The 20,364-nt window shown below is 42.9% G+C and overlaps 1 protein-coding gene across 4 annotated transcripts in view; it reads right to left on the bottom strand.

Moving 5' to 3' along the window:
- Positions 1 to 3,916: 3,916 nt before the first annotated feature.
- The window catches only part of LOC110500610 (protein transport protein Sec24D), a 31,281-nt gene continuing 14,833 nt past the window's right edge, over positions 3,917 to 20,364 (bottom strand). For 3 of the 4 annotated variants that reach the window (XM_036958068.1, XM_021578063.2, XM_036958069.1), the window contains exons 9-24: positions 19,314 to 19,452; positions 18,829 to 18,944; positions 18,144 to 18,302; positions 17,695 to 17,819; positions 14,264 to 14,455; positions 12,954 to 13,047; positions 10,630 to 10,746; positions 10,330 to 10,500; positions 9,809 to 9,905; positions 9,415 to 9,560; positions 8,940 to 9,078; positions 7,894 to 8,012; positions 7,353 to 7,532; positions 6,051 to 6,242; positions 5,812 to 5,901; positions 3,917 to 5,245 (exon numbers count right to left, since the gene is read on the bottom strand). In XM_036958068.1, coding sequence (XP_036813963.1) covers positions 5,105 to 5,245; positions 5,812 to 5,901; positions 6,051 to 6,242; positions 7,353 to 7,532; positions 7,894 to 8,012; positions 8,940 to 9,078; positions 9,415 to 9,560; positions 9,809 to 9,905; positions 10,330 to 10,500; positions 10,630 to 10,746; positions 12,954 to 13,047; positions 14,264 to 14,455; positions 17,695 to 17,819; positions 18,144 to 18,302; positions 18,829 to 18,944; positions 19,314 to 19,452 — 2,217 coding nt within the window. In that variant the 3' untranslated portion in view covers positions 3,917 to 5,104. The remainder of the gene's footprint in view (positions 5,246 to 5,811; positions 5,902 to 6,050; positions 6,243 to 7,352; positions 7,533 to 7,893; positions 8,013 to 8,939; positions 9,079 to 9,414; positions 9,561 to 9,808; positions 9,906 to 10,329; positions 10,501 to 10,629; positions 10,747 to 12,953; positions 13,048 to 14,263; positions 14,456 to 17,694; positions 17,820 to 18,143; positions 18,303 to 18,828; positions 18,945 to 19,313; positions 19,453 to 20,364) is intronic. The other variant, XM_036958070.1, reaches the window with a different exon arrangement.

Below are 20,364 nucleotides of genomic sequence, written 5' to 3'. Positions count from 1 at the left end.
CTGGATCCTGGACTTCCTGACAGGTCGCCCCCAGGTGGTGAGGGTAGGTGGCAACACATCTGCCACACTGATCCTCAACACTGGAGCTCCCCAGGGGTGTGTGCTCAGTCCCCTCCTGTACTCCCTGTCCACCCATGACTGCATGGCCAGGCACGACTCCAACACCATCATTAAGTTTGCTGACAACACAACAGTGGTAGGCCTGATCACCGACAACTACGAGACAGCCTATAGGGAGGAGGTCACAGACCTGGCCGGGTGGTGCCAGAATAACAACCTATCCCTCAACGTAACCAAGACTAAGGAGATGATTGTGGACTACAGGAAAAGGAGCACCGAGCACATCCCCATTCTCATCGACGGGGCTGTAGTGGAGCAGGTTGAGAGCTTCAAATTCCTTGGTGTCCACATCAACAATGTGGTCATAGTCACTTTAACGATACCTACATGTACATACTACCTCAATAAGCCTGACTAACAGGTGTCTGTATATAGCCTTGCTACTCTTTTTTTCAAATGTCTTTTTACTGTTGTTTTATTTCTTTACCTACCTACACACACCATTTTTCTTTCTCGCACCATTGGTTAGAGCCTGTAAGTAAGCATTTCACTGTAAGGTTGCATTCGGCGAACGTGACAAAAACTTTGATTTGATTTTAACATGGAAATAGCTGTTCTATCATTTACAACACTGCCCCTTTAAGACTTTTCACCTGACTTGCTTTTCAAAGATGGCTAGGACCCGGTCTAGGTGAGACTGCATTGCTGAAGGGTTTGTGAACCTTTTTCGACAAACACTTTCAATGATGTCTTTAAGTTTAGTTCTTACTTCGACGGGAGTAGAACAGAGTTGGAACGGGAAGGGGGAAATGGAGTCCCTAGAGAAAGCAAGTACAAGATGGGTGTCAGGGATGGAGCGGTAGTATTATCTTAAGGAGACGTACTTGGAAAACGGAGAAGGAACGGAGGGAAACAGAGAGGGAGAAGAGGTCTAAGAGGGTGAGGGAAGGGTGGGTGAGCTTGAGTCGGACAAAAATGGTGGGAAAAATGGAGATGGTTTGTCAAAGAAGAATGGTAGAAAGTGTAAGCAGAGGGAGCGGAAGAAAGGAGGAGAAATGGAAGTGAATGAGGGTGAAGTATCAGTGGTGTGTAGGTGCAGTAAAGTTACCAGAGACTGAGGATCAGGATGAAGAAGAGTCTGACAGTAGGAGTGAAGCTTATGGAAAAAGTGAACTCTTGCCTTTTGGCTGATTCATTTGTGCTTTCACGGGGGGTGAAAAAAAAGGTGGGTCATCTGGAATCGGTGAGGGTAACTTGAAGTGGTCTAGTGATAATTGTTTTTGTTGGGCAGAGGAAGAATGCGCTCGAAGTAAAAATGAATGGGGGAAAGAAACGTGAGTTGTTTCGTTCTCAAGAAAAGGGCACCAATGAAAGGAGTGATAACTGGGGTAGCAGTAGATATGAACGTTGACCAGGAGAGGTCAAAGACTCCCGGTGTATGTGATGCTCGTCGTTTGATGTGACGCAGACAGGGTGGCGAGAGTGGGGAAACAGAAGTCATTGTCTCTTCTTTTGAGTTTTGAAGTTGAGTCTTTGCCTGACAAAGTGAAGTTAGGATATTTAAGTTATCCTGTACGAGCGTATGTGCCAAATACATTAAGATGTTACATGTGTCAAGCTTATGGGCATGTGGCAGAAGTGTGTAGGAGGGAGAGTACAAGTCCTCAGAAATGTGCAGAAGGGCATGAGACAAAGTAATGTGTAGTATTGGGGAAAGTAGTGGAATGTGTTAATTGTAGGGGTGCCCATGGAGCTGGGGATCAGACATGTCCTGTGCGGGAGAGGCAGGTTGAGATTTCCAGGGTTAGAGTAGAGCAGAAGTTGTCATATGCTGAGGCCGTGAAGAAAGTAGGGGAATATGGGTTAAGGGGGAGAAGTGGTGAGAGTAGTAGAGATATACCAGTACAGAGGGATAGGCCAAAAAGTGAAATAAGTTTCCGTAAGATTGGATTTTTAGCATTTATAGCAATGGTTATTAATTGCACTGCAGGGATGGATCGGAAGTCTCTGAAAATGGAGGTTGTGGTGGCAGCTGCAGAGAGGTATTTGTGTGCTAGACTTGACAGTAGAAGAGTTACATGATGTGTTAAGTGGTGATGTCCCATCCTTTCAGGGTGATGGCATGAGGTAGGAATGAATACATTTAATTAGTGGAGTAGGGGGGTGTTCATTTTATATAATTTTGGAATTAGTAAGTATAGTGTTAGATGGTAGGGTATTTATTTAGTACATTTTTATTTTTCAAGTCAAGTATAAGGGCGTTGTACTCCAGTCTAGTAGGTGGCGGTAATGCAACAAATTGGATGCCAACTGCCGTTAAACATCAAGAAGAAGGATGGCAAGAAATGCAAACATTTTGTGCTCCTGTTGGAAGCAACCACTCCCCCATTGCTGACTAGAAATGAGCTATAACTGGGCTAATAACTCAGACTAGCAAAGAATGTGAACAAATGTGGCTGCGTGCAGCACTCACGGTGATCTAAAAACCAGTGCAACTACTCAGTCTGCTCTGATTGGTTATGGCGCACCGGTCTGTGCAGAGCCCTCAAACTCAACTCTGTACCTCAATGCCAGTTCCGCTGCATTGTTCCCCTCTAATCAGGGACTGCTTTAGACCTGGGACACATAATTCATTATTAGGTACAAGAGAAAAGCAGCAGGCTCCGGACCTTGTAGGGTAAGAGTTGAGTACCCCTAGTGTGGCGTATGAGCTGGAGTCGTGCCTGTCAATGCGATAGAATCCTACTCCAATGCGCTCTGCCTACAAGAAAATCTCTTGCAGTTAATTTTGTTTCGGTATATTACATTGAAAGTGGCTAATATTGCGTTGATTCGATCACAATTCTCACTGTAGAAGGAATCGTTGATAGTGTTAATAACGTGTTAAACTGCAGACAGTTGAGTGAAGTTCAATCTCGTTCTCTGGACAGGCTCATATTTCTTGTACTTGGCAGTCGGAGGGGAGGTGCGCGTTTAGAGGGAACATTGGTTATGTGTATGAACCCACTTTTATTTATACCTAACAAAAATAAACAATTAAGGATTTTACTGAGTCACTGTTCATAAGGAAATCAGTCAATTTAAATAAATAAATTAGGCCCAAATCTATAGATTTCATATGACTGGGCAGGGAACCACCCACTAGGAAGCAAGGCCCAGACAATCAGAATTGAGTTCTCATCAGAAACTGTTTCATCAGCTGTCTAGTTTACTGGTCTCAGACAATCCCGCAGGTGAAGAAGCCGGATGTGGAGGTCCTGGGCTCGCGTGGTTACACGTGGTCTGCAGTTGCGAGGCTGGTTGGACGTACTGCCAAATTCTCTAAAACAACGGAGGCAGCTTATGGTAGAGAAATTAACATTAAATTCTCTGGCAACAGCTCTGGTGGACATTCCTACAGTCAGCATGCTCCCTCAACTTGAGACATCTTGTGGCAGAACTGCACATTTGAGTGGCCTTTTGTCCACAGCACAAGGTGAAACTGTGTAATGATCATGCAGTTCAATCAGCTTCTTGATAAACCACATCTGCCTGGTGGATGGATTTTCTTGGCAAAGGGGAAATGCTCACTAACAAATAAGCCTGTTGTACTTATGGAACATTTCGCCACAATGAATCAGGAAATCATGGGACCAACACTTTACATGTTTCTTTGTTCAGTATATTTGAGTCAGTCTAATTCACACACTTAACATCCCTACTGCCTCTGATCTGGTGGAAATTGTGTCAGTGTGCTCCTGGCTATCCGTAATGAAAATAGTTCTGTCTGGTAGGCTTAATAAGGAATTTGATATGATTCATACTTTCACTTTTGATCACATATTTAAAACCAAGTACTTTTACACTTACTCAGATGTTACCGGGTGACTTTCCCCTTTTACTTGAGTCTTTATTGATGTATCTTTACTTCGCAAGTATGACAATTTGGTACTCAACAAGATTGTTAGTGAGAATTTCAATGGAAATAAGACAAGCACATAACTTCTCAAAAGCTTGATGTAGTCAGGAATTTAATCAAAAACAATATTTTTTATATAGATATATTTATAGGCTTTAGGCTCAGAATCTACTCCAAGGCCCCTTCACTCGAATACATCCATTCAAGTTATGCCACTGTTTTCCCATCTCTGCACCACAATTGCTAGGTATGACCTGAGATATGTTTGCATACAAACCTTACAGATTGAAATCTGTATCTCACTGGAATAGACTAATGGCCTATATTTACAACAAAAAAATGAAGGCAGATTGAACTGGCACAGGAACTCCATTTCCCCCAAAACCTCCTCGCATACATACAACCAATAATTGACTTTATATATTAAAGTAATGATAATGCCAGTAAATGAGACATAAGCAGTAACTTGGAGAAAAACCAAGGTATACAATTGGAATTAAGAGTGTGGAATTTTTTATCTCATCTTTACAGAAACATTTTTGGGGTTATTTTTCCCATGTTTGTCAGGGAGTTGTCACTGGATTTGGCCTTGTATCAATAATCTAGCTAGGAAATTCTCTCCATACCTGAGGGGAATGGAAAAACAATGGAATCCAATCACTAATGGTAAAGTGAGCCATTAATTTAATAGCCACGGCACCAATTTTCAGTCATGGCAACCAGATGTTTATTCCAACCCATGTGACTAAATTACCATTTGATGCTGTGAAATTCTGTCAACTCTTCCCTAATGAGAAATTGTGACAAGGAATGTATGTGCTTAAAGACAGACATTGGCAATAAAAAAGCTAAATATACACTAATAAAAATTGGGTTTACTCAATAGTGAAACCACCTGTCTAATGTGTCCCGAATCCCAGCAATTCCTTTTACAACCATTGGCCAATTTACATAGAAATCAGTTCACTTAAAGAAGTCAGACTGACTCATATGTAGACAAATGTACAATGCAAACTGGAGCACAGATCCTGATACTCAAGAGAGAACGGTGGTCCTGTAGGTTTGTGTGGAATAAGGGGTTAAAGAGTTGTTGGAAAGGCAGCTATGGACTCTCTCTGTAAGAGGTGATATCCAGGGGGGTGCGTGTTAAGTGAGGACTTGTCTGATCTCGCAGTGGACGTAGCACAGGAAGTCCATGTAGGAGGCTCCACCATGGGGCCCCTTGTCCTCCACCAGGTGCTGGCGGAACAGCATCTCAGACCGGTCTTTCTGCTTCACGATCAGAAGCTATGCACAGGAACACAGTCAGCTTAGGACCTTACCCTAACTCCAGTGCACAGCTTTGGTCCTCAAGGACTACAGTCCTGTTTGCTTTTCTTTCTCCCTGGCACTTAATCGCTAAATGATGTAAATAGTAAGAAGACACTCCTGGTTTTCATTCTAGCTGATGAGCATCTTGGGAGGTGTTCATCAGCTAGAATGGAACCAGCAGACCTGGTAGCCCTCGAGGACCTGAGGTGCACACTGCTGCACAAACTGCTTTCAGGTTTTTTTAAAAGCTTGCTCAAACTTACCCAGTCTATTATTAATATTATTCTATATCAACAGCAACATATTTCACTACTCGGCAGTTGCTTTCAAGCAAAAAAGAGTGTAAGCTTGGGCAGCCTGTTGAATATGTGATTGTATTGTTCCCAGGGCTTAAAAGTAAGATTTATGACCATGTGATAAATATGGCTACGTTTGTTTCCCAATTCAACAAACAGATACTGTTCTTTAATTATATCAAAGTAGTTTAGACATCCAGTGAAAAGTATGCATAGTAACAGTAACCAATACATCGAATACTGTACCTTCATGGCGCTGGGCCTCTGGTCAAGCAATGAGTCAATGATGGAACGCAGCTTCTTAGACTGTGGGTTATCCAGAACTGGCAGGGAGCTCTGGAAAACACATGAATATTAGGGATATGTTCTTTCTATGCAGTCTTGAATGAACTTTTCAAATATCTGAACTAATGGTATCTAACTAAGGGGTTTCAAAACACTCCATCCTCTGTAGAGCTTGGGCGTAAGGGAGTTCTGGTCCTCACCAGGTCAGCGGGCAGGTGGGTGAAGGAGGGCACATTGAAGACTCTCTGGACCAGCTCTGGGGGGCAGGCCTGGCCCAGCCACAGGAAGAGGGAGCGCCCATTCTCCAGCAGGAACATGCCAGCATCTGTCAGGCGCTCCTCAGAACAGCGCACTGGAGCTGGCACCACATCACTGGCAACATCCATATTGTGCTGGAGGAGGAATCAATGAATAAATATAACTTCAAAGATATGGAGGGGGCTGCACATGACTAATGTTAGACCACAATCTGTAACAAGAACCATTGTATAAACTGGACCCCAACAATAGCATTTTGAGATGAGTCCTTACAAAATATTGAGCTGTACACCTTTTCAATGAGACTGGTACTATTTTTTTTGCCATATCAAGGTGGGTTGACAAGTTAAATGTATCTTGCACTTTCATTCTGGTGAGCAGTGCTCCATAGTTTGCAGCATATTATTAGGAGGAACATTCCAACCCTAATTATGCACATCTTAAAGTATTTCTTTAAAACAATTGCCGTGTTTGCTGTGACCCACAAATGAAAACCAAATGAATCCCAAGTGCCTGGCACTTTCCCAGCAAACATGGCAATTGATGTGAAGGAGAGCAAATAACTGCCATTGTATGATCCATTTTGTCACAATTATGAAGCATGTAATTATTCTACTGAGGGCAACTATTTACCCTCATACTCTTCTCTGAAGTCTCATGCACACACTTAATTCAGCGTCTCTTATCAGCCACCTCAAAATGGCAGGTTTTGCTGGGTAATTGTTTGTGTGCTGGCATGCAATACACAACCTTATACAAATGCCATCATTTTTGTGGAATGAGTTGCCATATCAAAGAGGATGTCACACTTTACGGATGCCAATACCAAAGAACTAGTAAATGCGTCAACTATGTTGTAGGGAGGTGCAGCGAAATGCTGCCCTCTGCTGTTCATCAGGAACAGGGGTCTTCTTTACCTTAATGGGATCCACACTGAATATCTTTCAGTTTATTTATTGTATCCCTTGACCAGAGTGATATTCAGTATACATCCCAGAGTATCTTTTGACATCAATTAAGTGAAAACCATGTAGCCAGAACTCCGCACTAACAATATGATGACAGGATGTGGGATAGAACACTTAAGATTGGAGGTCCATTTACCTAAATGAGGAAGGAAACAGGTATCATGATCATAGAAAAATGTAATTGCAGTTGGTAAAAAGGACCTCCGAGCCAGAGGTGGGTGCGTTTGTGTGTGTGCGGTTTCTTCAGCAGGATAAGGCAGGAGAGCGTTGTCTCACCAGTGGGATAAGGCGTGGGTAGAGCAGCAGCTGGGTATCCTCCACCCCCATGGCCGTGGCGATGAGTCTCTGGTGAGCCCTGTCGTCTGTAGAGAGCTCAGCGCTGCCCACCAAGGGACCAGTCTTCATCAGGCTGTTTAAGTAGACTGGGAACACCTTCATGGCATCAGGCAGAATCAGCTACACAAGGGGAGAGAGGAGCAAGTGAGAACCCCTAATACACGACTCCCTGACAATTATAGTAACAATGTTTGCGATACTTGAAATGACGAAAGCAAACCTAAAACTGCAGTAGGATTCAAATTTGCAGGAATCCTTCAGTCTTTCTTTTATCAGTTTACTTTTGTACCCTGCACCTGTAAGTTAATGGATGTTTGTACACTTCTTTAAAAACTAGATACTTGAAATGTCACCAGCCTAGGAGTTAAATCACACCACTGCATTTGTAAAAAGCGACCATAACACAGACAAGTTAAAACATTTTTTAAAAAGACAACTTTTTATTCTATGAAAGTTGTCCACAGTGTTCTGTGCCACTGACCTGGCTGGCAGCGGAGGGACTGGAACAGTTTTTCCTGTAGCAGGCTAGCATGTGGGCCGTCTGGTTGACCAGAATCTCCCTCACCGTCTTCAGGGGCTGGTTCAGCATGGCACGGTACGCTGAGAGAGAGGGAGTGATGAAGGGAGAGGTAGAGGGCATTTGTAGGTCAGTAACTGTGTTCCCACACTAAAGCTGTCTAAAGTGCTCTCATGTCATACAACAAGTTTGCTTGTCACTAATACTTTATGGGAGGCATATGGTTCTGGTTTTAAAAGACTCACTTCACCTCTTAGTTATTTTATAAGGTGATTTAGATATACTGGGTATGAGGAAGCTAAAGTGATGCATGAGGTGTATTAACTAAAGTAGAATTATGACACCATCGACCAGCAATGTTGAAGCCACAAGTCACGAGTCGACTTAAGCAGATTTCCCAGATAAAGGTCTACATATTGGGTATCATTATGCTGAATAATGCATAATAAAACATCAGCCAAGTATGTTACATCCAATGATCAGACTATTTAATTCAAGAGATTCTCCAGTACTTTTGTATACTTTTCAGCCAGTAGATCGGAAAGTAGCGCTCACGAGCCAAGTGGTCCCTGAAAATTGTGTACTACGTCACATATGTGCACCACGTCATTGCCCTCTCTCTCTCTGCTGTGTGTGCATCATGTGCCTCTTGCTAGCTGTCACTCAAATGGCAAGGCGCTGAAGCTCATTGGTAGAACTCAAAATGCTAGGGGGCTAGCCCATGTGGGGGAAAATGGCACAGCTTGCTGAAAAACAGTCGCTTTCAAACGCATTGTCTCTATTTGAGGTAAGAGTAATTATTCTCATAGATTCTGCATGTATGAACTACTGACACATCCAGCCCAAAGGCTTATAAAAATACTTAGACATGCTCCGGAACTTTGGCGAATAACTCTTTATATCGAATCGCATTCATTATGCCTAGATGGGAAGTGGATTTATTGGGCATCTCATTTGGACCTTACTGAACACAAGCCTAAATACAGTAATACTCTGCTGTGTGTAGTCACCTGACTTGGCAAAGAAGTTGATGAGGGCGTCAGTCTCACAGCTCTTGTATAGCTCAGACAGCTGGGCGCTGCAGTTCAGACTGAGGTTGTGGATCCGCAAACGACGCTGGCCGCTGACGGTCGTGTACAGCAAGGCACACTGGGAAACAGAACACACACACACACACACACACACACACAGAAGCCGTTATAGGGTCAAAAGCCTGTCATGATTTCAAATCTTACATGTCAGAGTAGGATGTTTAAGGCTTTGTGGAACCTTTGGCTGAAAACACATTGTGAATGGGATACATTGGTTATTAAATATGATGCATATTTGTATTTGTGGCAGTCAAATATCCACTTTGCAGTGAGCCTAAATATCTGATTAGTGGTAAACATTCAAAACAGAAGCTTAAGATGACTTCAGCAAAACAATTGTGTTATTTTTTTGTTGAGTCGTGTGTGTGTGTGTGTGTGTGTGTGAGAGAGACACCTGCATGAGTGCGCCCGTCTCCTCGCTAAGTTTGTCATCGTGTTTGAACTCCACAGTCACAGCCTTGTCACAGTCCACGGCAGCCATCTCCACATCTGTGGTGTTGTTCATGTGGATAGCACCGAAGAAGTTTGTAGCCCTGAAGCCTGGCAGGAGAGACAAAGGAAAACTATGGGTTAGTGTCTTGAAGTGCAATACAGTCTAGCAGTATTAAAACCAATTTTACCTAAATACCTTTTAAATCAATGCATAATTTAAGCATTGGAATTATCTGGCGATGTAAAACTGTTGGAAACAAATGTAATTTAAATGTTCTTAAATTCTACAATCTAAACTGTACATCTTTTTTAAGTACATACAAGTGCAATACACTAAAAACAGTTGACTGAATTACCTGTGCTGGTGCGGACTCTCATGATGGCGTCAAACCCGATGGCCTTCTCCACATCCTTCCTCAGGTCACTCAGGAAATGCTCTCCATCCATTTCCACCTGAAATACACAGTCAACCACAAGGTAACAGAGTTTCCCCCAATTATACTCCATGGAATATTGGTCCAGTGCCAAGATCTGAATGAGAAAATGGGCTTTAATGCATTTCATGTAATGAGAGTAATTTCATGTGTTCAATAAGATTCATGGACTCAAAATGGCAGTGTGGACAAAATAAGATGTTCTGTGGCATAAAAGGAGCGCTCTGGGGAACTAGACGGCAGGTAGCTTAGCAGTTAGAGTGTCGGGCCAATGGTTTGAATCCCTGAGCTGACTAGGTGAAAAATCTGTTTATGTGCCCTTGGACAAGGCACTTAAATCTATTTGAACCTGTAAGTCATTCTGGTTAAGAGTGTCTGCTAAATGAATCAAATGTAAAAACAAACTGTATTGTGCAGTTGTTTGCATTACTGTTTGTGTATACCTGGAAGTTGCTGTACTTGAAAATGGAGCCTCCTGTGTGTGTGGGGACATCTCCCATGGTGGCGAGGTCCACATACTGGCTGGGGAAGAGGAAGAGATCCACGCTGCAACCCTGAGACACACAGTCCTTGGAGAGCTGCTCGTACACACCCTTCTGGGGCTGGAACAGAGTCTAGGACACCGCAGGGGAACCAAACACACACTTTAGAAAGCAAGCTATTCACACTAAAAACATTTTAATAGCCAATGATAATATGGTCCACTTTGTTTTAAATGCAAAAGACAGGTTATTTTTCTTTACCTTCTCTTTCTCTGTGTTGATCAGCTTCTTGTCGTCCCTGTTCTTCAGTTTCCCAGGGGCCTCGGCGGTGGGGATGGATGAGTGGAAGATGAACAGCTTGCCACTGCATTCTGCTGTCTGGAGAAAACAAAAATAAATATCACATTACAGAGAGAGTGAATACAGGAAAAAGGTATACATGAAAGTATTTCCTTGTGTGACCGTTTCAATGAAGGGAACAACATTGATTTGACCTAGACAGGCCTCATTATTTTCACGTTCAGTGAGGGGATTCTAGGGTTTAAGTGTAGGTCAACAGATGGCTAAAGCAACAGAGTCAATGGTCTTCATGACCCAAATTAGTTGTGACTCACCATCATACCCGCATTTTCCCACCTGGACAAAAGGAACACCTGTGAGAATACTGTTCATTGACTACAGATCAGCACCACAGTGCCCACAAACCTCATCACTAACCTAAGGACCCTGGACTAAACACCTCCCTCTGCAACTGGATCCTTGACTTCCTGACGGGCTGCCCCCAGGTGGTAAGGGGAGGCAACAACATCTGCCACACTAATCCTCAATACGGGGGCCCCTCAGGTGTGCGTGCATAGTCCCCTCATGTACTCCCTGTTCACCCACGACTGCGTGGCCAAGCACGACTCCAACACCATCATTAAGACCTGATCACCAACAATGATGAGACAGCCTATAGGGAGGTCAGAGACCTGGCAGTCTGGTGCCAGGACAACAACCTCTCCCTCAACGTGAGTAAGACCAAGGAGCTGATTGTGGACTACAGGAAAAGGAGGGCCGAACACGCACTCATTCACATTGACGGGGCTGTAGTGGAGCGGGTCGAGAGTTTCAAGTTCCTTGATGTGCACATCACCAACAAACTATCATGGTCCAAACACACCAAGAAAGCTGTGAAGAGGTCACGACAACACCCTTTCCCCCTTGGGAGACTGAAAAGATTTGGCATGGGTGCCCAGATCCTCAAAAAGTTATACAGTTGCACCATCGAGAACATTCTGACCCAGTTGCATCACCGCCTGGTATGGCCAAGGTTCCTGCCACCCAGGACCTATATACTAGGTGATGTCAGAGGAAGGCCAAAACAATTTTGGTCAAAGACTCCAGTCACCCAAATCAAATTGTTCTCTCTGCTACCGCACAGCAAGCAGTTTCAGAGCACCAAGTCTAGTTCCAAAAGGCTCCTTAACAGCTTCTACCCCCAAGCCATAATACTGCAGAAGTATTAATCAAATGGCTACCCAGACTATTTACATTGACACCCCCCCCCCCCCCCCCCCCCATTTGTTTTTACACTGGTGCTTCTCGCTGTTTATTTGACCTTTTATTTAACTAGGCAAGAACAAAAATTTATTTTTACAATGAAGGCCTACCCCGGCCAACGCTGGGCCAATTGTGCGCCGACCTATGGGACTCCCAATCACAGCCGGTTGTGATACAGCCTGGAATCGAACCAGTGTCTGTAGTGACGACTCTAGCACAGAGAAGCAGTGCCTTAGACTGCTGCACCACTATCTATGCATAGTCACTTTAACCCTACCTACATGTACAAATTACCTCCACTAACCTTCTTATTGTATTACTTTTTTTAAATTGTGTTTATTTAGTAAATATTTGAACTCTTTCTTGAAATGCATTGTTGGTTAAGGGCTTGTAAGTAAGTATTTCACGGTAAGGTGAAACCTGTTGTATTCGGCGCATGTGCCAAATCAAATGAGATTTTCTGCAAGGCTGTCTGTTCGCATCTGAAATTGTGTGACCTCTACCACACATTAATTCAAACTGAAGGCAAGCCGTTGGGAAAAATTCAGTTGGAGCCGATTAAATAAACATTTCTATTAAGAAGCAAAACGGAAAGTTGCCGAGTCATTGGGTTGATGGAGAAACTGTTTAAGGCACAATGCCAACTGAGAACGCACGGTATAATGGACTGTGCTGACAAAAAAACAAATCCCTTTTTGGGGGGGGTTGTTGGCGGTAAAGGGGCTGTGACTGCAAAAAGTTTAGATGGCCTCTACAGCTGACAGACTTATTTTTTTGGACTATTATAATTCCTCTAGCTTTGAGTTTAATTGATGTCACAATGAACTTTATCAACTTATTATGTGTGGTCTGTTGTCTTTTAATCTGTCATCTTTTCATTTCAATGTGCCAGTGTTTTTCTATCTGTCCCTATGTAAATAAACAATTGTAATGAAATCAGAGGTTATTGGGTACTTTAGAGTCCATCACCGCCTGGACAAAGTAACAGCTGCCCTACTATCCCATTCCCTCGTGTGTGACAGAGTTGACATCTAGCCTCTCACCTTGAGTGCCTCTACCCCAGCCTGGATGACGGGGGCAAAGACCGTCTCGCTCTCGTTGGTGTCTGCAAACATATCAGGGATCTGGTCCAGAAGACTGGAGAGGAGTGAGAGGGAGGAACAGTGTCACAATCATTCACCTCTGGTACATTGTGTTCAACACTTGGTAGATACACAATTTGCTCTGTCCCAATTGTGTTAAAATAGCTGTTTCATTGCCTCCTTTCCTTTATGACTGCTAATCTGAAAGGAGGTGATGGGTGTAAGTACTGCGGTCAGTGTCCATCCAGTTATTTTAACAGTCTGTGGTTTATCAAGGAAGAGAGATGAGGAAACAAAGTTATTTTTGATTACTGGGACAGCCAGTGGCTACATCCAACAGTATTGTCCTTACAATTACACAGATCATTGGAAGAGTATCATGCACATAGACAGTTTAGAAGAGTGAATTTCTCAGCTCATGCAGTAGATAAAACACCCTTGAAAGAATTTTGTTGTTGCTACAAAGTCATATTTGGATCTAAACCAAGGACTCAACTCACATTTGTTTAATTATATTGTACAAGTTGAGAAAAGATGAGAAAAATGAGTCAGTTCTTCAGAAAAACAAACTGGTTGATCTGGGAGTAAGAGATTTATCATAGACATACCAAAATATCAAGTTGTAATAAATCATTTTGATGCTGTGTCATACAACTGCATAGATAAGACCATTTTCCATATAAATCCACATGGGTCTTTTTAATATAAAATATTTCCAGGGACCACTTCTCTGGAAGCAACTGTTTTTCAACGTTATCTTGACATCTGTGGTGAAAACCACTGAAACTACGGATAAAATGAGGCCTTGGACACCTGGTGTGGCAAGATAATCAAATGCTGTCATTCAACAATTGTTTTCACCACATGAAAAATGTTCAGAAATGAGCTTTGACAGAAATAGATGAACATCGACAGGCTTTGAGAAGGAGCTGGAGATAAAGACAATGTATACATTTATCAAAAAGAAAGAGACCACTACAAACCCACAAAGTAAGATTGTTTCAGACAGAATGTTTACCCTTTGGTCTGCATCAGATTGTAATCTATACCCCAAAGTGTGACAATGTGCAGAGTTCATCCTGCCCCCCCCAATTGGGCTATATAAGCAAAATATAGTCAATGCCTCCTTCAAAAAGGTTCAGATGCCTAACATTACCAATGACCTGCCTATTGCTATTCATAAACAATAATGAACATATCTAAATATTTGAAAACATGCAATCAAGCATCACTACTCAAATCAATTCTCATGTCAGAGGTGTGCCCCTTACTTGTTGATGACGGCGCGAGACTCCTGGAAGTTGACGAGGAAGCCGTCGAGCAGTGGGACAAACATCTCGGCCGTGTCGGACACCACCATCATCTGAGGCTGGGCCAGGGCACTCTTCACGTTGTAGAAGTGTAGGATCTTGTTGTAAGTGACGAAGCCCACCTTCACCGTCGAGCTCTCGGCACCATCCTCTCTGTGCGGGAGGAAGAGGGGGCAAAGTTGGGGATGAGCGTTAGTGTCATTGAGACAGAGAGACAGAGAGACAGAGAGACAGAGAGACAGAGAGAAGCAGTAGCCTGGCTTGAGTCATTAATGATAGTCATGTCATTGATAATATTTGCCTAAAACATACACAAATTTGGGACCAGGCTAGAAGAGAGAGAACCTTTCAGAATAGTTTTCTATTTGAACTAAACATGCTTGTCATTACAGGGAACTATGTTACAGCATAGATTAAGTAATCACCAAATTGTTATAGTCGCTGATGCACTCTGACATAAAATGGCCAATAAGCGGCAGATCAGTCCCCTATTCTGAAGTTGTATTCTAAACATGATATGACAAGAACGGATAACAAATCAATGTGGATACACACACTGTTTGTAAGCAGTGTTAGCTAACGGACCTGGTAATAGAAACAATACAATATTCCCAAAAGTATCAACTCCGCCCATCTGGCACTTCAGGCAGGCTCAAGCAAATTATCAAAGAATTTGAAAGACTTCAAATAGTATTTTAACGCAGTCATGTTAGCTTCAGCCAAATAGGCATACAGTACTACAGGATATGGGACAGCCAGATCAAAAGTTGACCTATGTAATTGCTCTTTTCATTACGATCCATGTTTTGGTTATTGATGCTTCAATAGGTAATGTTAAATTATAAACTAGGTGGTTCGAGCCCTGATGCTGATTGGTTTATAATAGTAATAAGGCACCTCAGGGATTTGTGGTGCCTTATTGCGCCGTGCGTAAGAATAGTCCTTAGCCGTGGTATATTGGCCATATACCACACCCCCTCGGGCATTATTGCTTAATTAGAGCGCTAATGGTTTTCCTTCAACCTCTCCGATATCACTACGTCAAAAGGCACAATCTCATGCCCGGTTTTTCAGACCTTTGTATATTTATTTGCTCTAGCAAAACAACTTCCCGCCATAATTTATTTAACTACGAGTGTTTTAGAGAGAAGTTTTAGAGTTAAAAACATTCCTGGGTGCAGAAACCCATTTTTAAGGCCAAGAAAAAACACATTGGAGGAGAGGGTCTCATTCCGGGGATGGGCACCTCTTCCAGCATCCACCATTCCAAAAAAACAAAAAACAAAAAAAGGGCCATCACCCAGTCATGCCTGACGAACTTACACAAACATCCACAGAAAGAGGGTTAGGATTGTTTTTCTTCAGGGCAAAGTGCTGATAGGTGAAGTAAAAAAGGGGCCTCATATGCTTTCAATTAAGATGACTGCCATCTCTGATGTCATGTGATTTAATGTCCACACACAATTGCTCTCTCTTACAAACAACCCTCTCCAACTCGTGCCTCAACAGAAGTTCAATAGCATTAATAATAAACTGTCAGTGAAATATATGACTTTGTTTTCAGCCCTTTACAGATTACTTTCATTTTCATGGACTGGGGAGAATTCCACCCAGTTGAGATAAATTCTATTTTATATACACCTCTGTGTTGATGAGGCTACAGAGAAAGTAGCTGTAGTAGCACGAAGAGAACCTGAGCGACAAATTAGAGCTCTTGGAATTGGCCTGTTGGACTAGTAAGTCTGTTGAACTGGGGCCTGTATCTAAAACCCTTATCATCAAAACAATGGGTATCACTATTTGGATAGTCCATCTGTAGATGCTCAGTATCATTTTCAACTATCTACTAACCCTAGCCATGAACTTAACCCTTATCCTAACCCTAACCCTTGCAAGCAGTTGATTCTCTACAAATGGTCACACTACAGATGGACTATCCAAATAAAGTGTAAAAGTATTCCCCATCTGACAGGGGAAACTGGGGGTTGTCTCCCTTTCTTTCTGAACACAGCAGTATAGAACATGCACTTTAACCCAGTATAAATGAGGTGCTCGTTACAACTAAATCTGCCATATGTAAATGATGAGACCCATAGAACAGACTTATGTCAACATCAAGAACTGACATGAGAAGCAGTCATGCAATGCAGCTTTTTATTGCTCGTTTTCATACTGAGTAACAGTGATGAAATACTAAAATGAAGGAGAAAATACCACAGGATTTAGTCTACACCTGCGTGTGCTTTCTTGGAGCCCCTTTTCCACAGTAGCAAGCTAGAAGCAAAAATGTGGCTATTTCGGCAGCAGATCCTTATAAAAGTGTTCTGTTTCCAACATGTTTTCCATTAGTTTCAATACAGGAGAGAGCAAAGTCTCAATGGACAACAGGGAAGAAAAGTAATTTAAAAACAGGGGGCTTGTTTGGATAGAGCACTACCTAACCGTTTCGGGGGTGACGTAAGGGTTTCGGACAAATATCTCCATAAGTCTGCAGGCTAGGAGCGAGAGCCAGTTTCCAAATAAGTTATTTTAGGAAAGTCAGGTGAAGTATGTCATCTGTTTCTCAATGGTAAATCAAAACCTTGTGTCTTGCTGGCGACCCACATTAAACAGCCAAAAATCAGACCCATCTGTGCCGCGGACTTCTTGGGTCTTGGACATGATTCAGGGTTAGAGTCTGCACTGCACCATAACATTTTCTCCCCTCCCCCTCATTCTTTCCCTTCCCCTAGCATCTCCCCCCCTCCCATCAACCCACCCCCACAACCTTTAGGAAATCATTTTCAACTGATGAGATACTTAAATACTTGGCTTAATGCTTTTTTCTTTGCCTTGTAGATGTGGGACAACCATATTTGGCAAGGTATCGCGGATTTCCAGTAGTATTGTGTTACACCCTGAGGCGATGGAAGCATAATGAAGCTCAGGTGAACATATGGCCCCCCCTGAAGATGTGTTGACAGAAAAGTGGGAGGGAGTGTAGGCTATAATGTATCTGGAGGTCTGCAACCCACCCCAAATATCAAACCACCAAGCTACACATTATGGGTGATGGGGGCGTTGAAAACCAACACTTCTATAAATCTAACGTGGTTTCTCTCTGACGTGAGACTTCAGTTATCCTATGCTAATCCTTTGGAGAGCAGGGCATTGTATAAAAGATTCTGACATTGGACACGGCTTACGTCATTTCACCGTAACTTCTAAGGCTATGTAGTGGGTCTCACTCCAAGTTAGCAGATCGCATATAAAAAGATCTTGGAGCTAGGCAGTAGGCAGAGTGATATTGGGCCAGGTTTCAGAGTGCTAAAATGCAGGTGGTTCAAGGCTCCATTCCTTGATTACGAGGTCAGTGTTTGATAGCGTGTGTGCGTATTGTATTGTGGGTGTACCTGGGCAGGTTGTCTAGCAGGGTCTTCAGCTCCTCACATACCAGTCTGACCAGTCCGCTCTTGATGTTGGCATAGGACACGTCGATCATGAAGATGTACGCCGGAGGACTGGCTGGCTTGTTGTTCTGAAAGAGAGAAAGAGGACATTTTGAATTACAACTTCAATTCAACTGTTATTTCACCTTATTTCCTTAATTTGCGGTTTAAAATGTCTTTGTCTAAAACAACCCTGAAAACAAACTATTGTTCACTTATGAAATCAACAACTGACCCTGCCTCCAAGGTTAAACACATAATAACGTGAACACACCAGAGACGTCAAATCTGTACCCCAACTTTAGGTGAAACGTGTAGGCTACTATTGGATCCCAATTTTCTCTCTTCCTCACATGTTCTGCCCTGTCTATCCCTCCACCACACCCATTACTTTCTCTGCGTTTTAAGCTTACAGCTTGCTTGGATCTTGGAGCCGTTAAGACTGTGACATCCGACTGCCCTCCATTTGTTAGGAATGTGGATGAAGGACACAGCACAGGCCGTTGTTTTGTTTCCGCGGTAACAGTCTGACTCGGCTCACCTCGGATGCTTGCGCTGAAAGCTGGCCGGGACTACATTTCCAAACATTAATAAACAGACTGAAGTAACAAGATGGCTTCAGTAGTAAAACGTGGCGTTGCTAGCCGCCACTTACCTCTACCCAGAATGTACTAGAAAAGACCACCCCACAGAGCGTAACAAAATGGAGCACTTTTGGCTTTAATGAGGTGGTGTTGAGAGAACAGAACATGCTTTTGCCTGTACTCTGCGCTCCTAATCACTTTCACTTCATACAAGTCTTTAAGAGATAGACTCTTGCCAAGCATTAGTTTGGCCAGTTTTATCCGTTCTGTTCCATGTACCATCACAGCTTTCCTCTATGTCAATTCAAATTGTAGGTTATTGGCGAATTATAAACTGCTAGGAATATTGATTGAAACACATTTTACTTTTCATCCATACAAAAGTAATTCAAATTAGTTATTTTACCAACTGACAATTTCTCTTTATTTGTATAAAATGAAACAATATCATACATAAGGTTCACTATGAAGGTTCATTTATGAAGATAAACCACAATGGTAGAGCATTGCTTACCTTGCAGTAATCCAGGGTGGCTTCGAACTCATAGGACCCCAGCGACAGCTCTGGCCTCTCATATAAATCCACCCTTCTGCCCATGTGGTCCAGGTGTTGGAAATAAAAAGTTGGCACTGTGAGAGAACAAAATAACGTGTTTTACCAGTGGTGACAAAAACATACCCCAAACACAATATTGCCTCTGCTTAGCAACTACGCCTTAAATGGCTCTCTCAGGCATAGTGTCCCCTACCCGAGTGCATTAGTTTCTATGTAAGAGGGTTCAAAACTACCCTAAAGCCCTGGTCAGACCTTAAGTCAGAAATATGAAGAATAACCCCAACTACTATCATTTAAATCTTGGATAATGTAAGTTACTCAAATTAAAAAGACAACTTATTTTTTTTAGCTTGAGCTCCAAAAGATTAGTCAGATCCATAGCTGATCTTTAGCCACGGGGCATTATGACCAAATAAGGTCTCCCATCCCCTCCTTATGGGTACCTTCGTTGACGCAGTTGCAGAAGCCGCACTGGTAGCGGCGGCCGCCATCGATGAACTGCATGTAGGGACACATGTAGGCTTTGCAGCGGTTACAGCGGATCGGGCCAGTCTCACCATGGTTCACGACGTAGAGAGGAGTCTGGGCCACACAATAGAACAGAGGAGAATAGTCTCATAAGACAGCCATCACATAAGACAGCTGTCACACGTTTGTTTTAGAGAGTCAACTGTTGCCCATAGTCAACAGTCCGTGCTAAAAGGATCCTTGGGACGTCCCTACCCCATTGAAGTTAAAATGTAAAATGGTTATGTAAGGGTTAAGGTTCGGAAAGGATTATGGTTACGGTAAGGGTAGGGACGTCCCAAGGTTCCGAATAGCACTGACCCATAGTCAACTGTACATAGACGATGCCTTAGTTAGTAGTTTGGGTGAAATTGACAGGCTTCAGGTTAATGATGATTACTACCATGCACTATCCTAACCAGTTTATAAACTCAGCAAAAAAAGAAAACGTCCTCTCACTGTCAACTTCATTTATTTTCAGCAAACTTAACATGTGTAAATATTTGTATGAACATAAGATTCAACAACAGACATAAACTGAACAAGTTACACAGACATGTGACAATCAAAAATGGAATAATGTGTCCCTGAACAAAGGGGTGGGTCAAAATCAGAAGTAACCGTCAGTATCTGTTGTGGCCACCAGCTGCATTAAGTACTGCAGTGCATCTCCTCCTCATGGACTGCAACAGATTTGCCAGTTCTTGCTGTGAGATGTTACGCCACTCTTCCAAGGCACCTGCAAGTTCCCGGGTATTTCTGGGGGGAATGGCCCTAGCCCTCACCCTCCGATCCAACAGGTCCCAGACGTGCTCAATGGGATTGAGATCCGGGCTCTTTGCTTGTCATGGCAGAACACTGACATTCCTGTCTTGCAAGAAATCACACAGAACGAGGAGTATGGCTGGTGGCATTGTCATGCTGGAGGGTCATGTCAGGATGAGCCTGCAGGAAGGATGAGGTCTTCCCTGTAATGCATAGCATTGA

This window comes from Oncorhynchus mykiss, chromosome 21, assembly GCF_013265735.2.
Source record: "Oncorhynchus mykiss isolate Arlee chromosome 21, USDA_OmykA_1.1, whole genome shotgun sequence".
NCBI lineage: Eukaryota > Metazoa > Chordata > Actinopteri > Salmoniformes > Salmonidae > Oncorhynchus > Oncorhynchus mykiss.
Note: the sequence above shows the minus strand (reverse complement) of the source record. Positions and strands in the feature narration are given on the sequence as shown.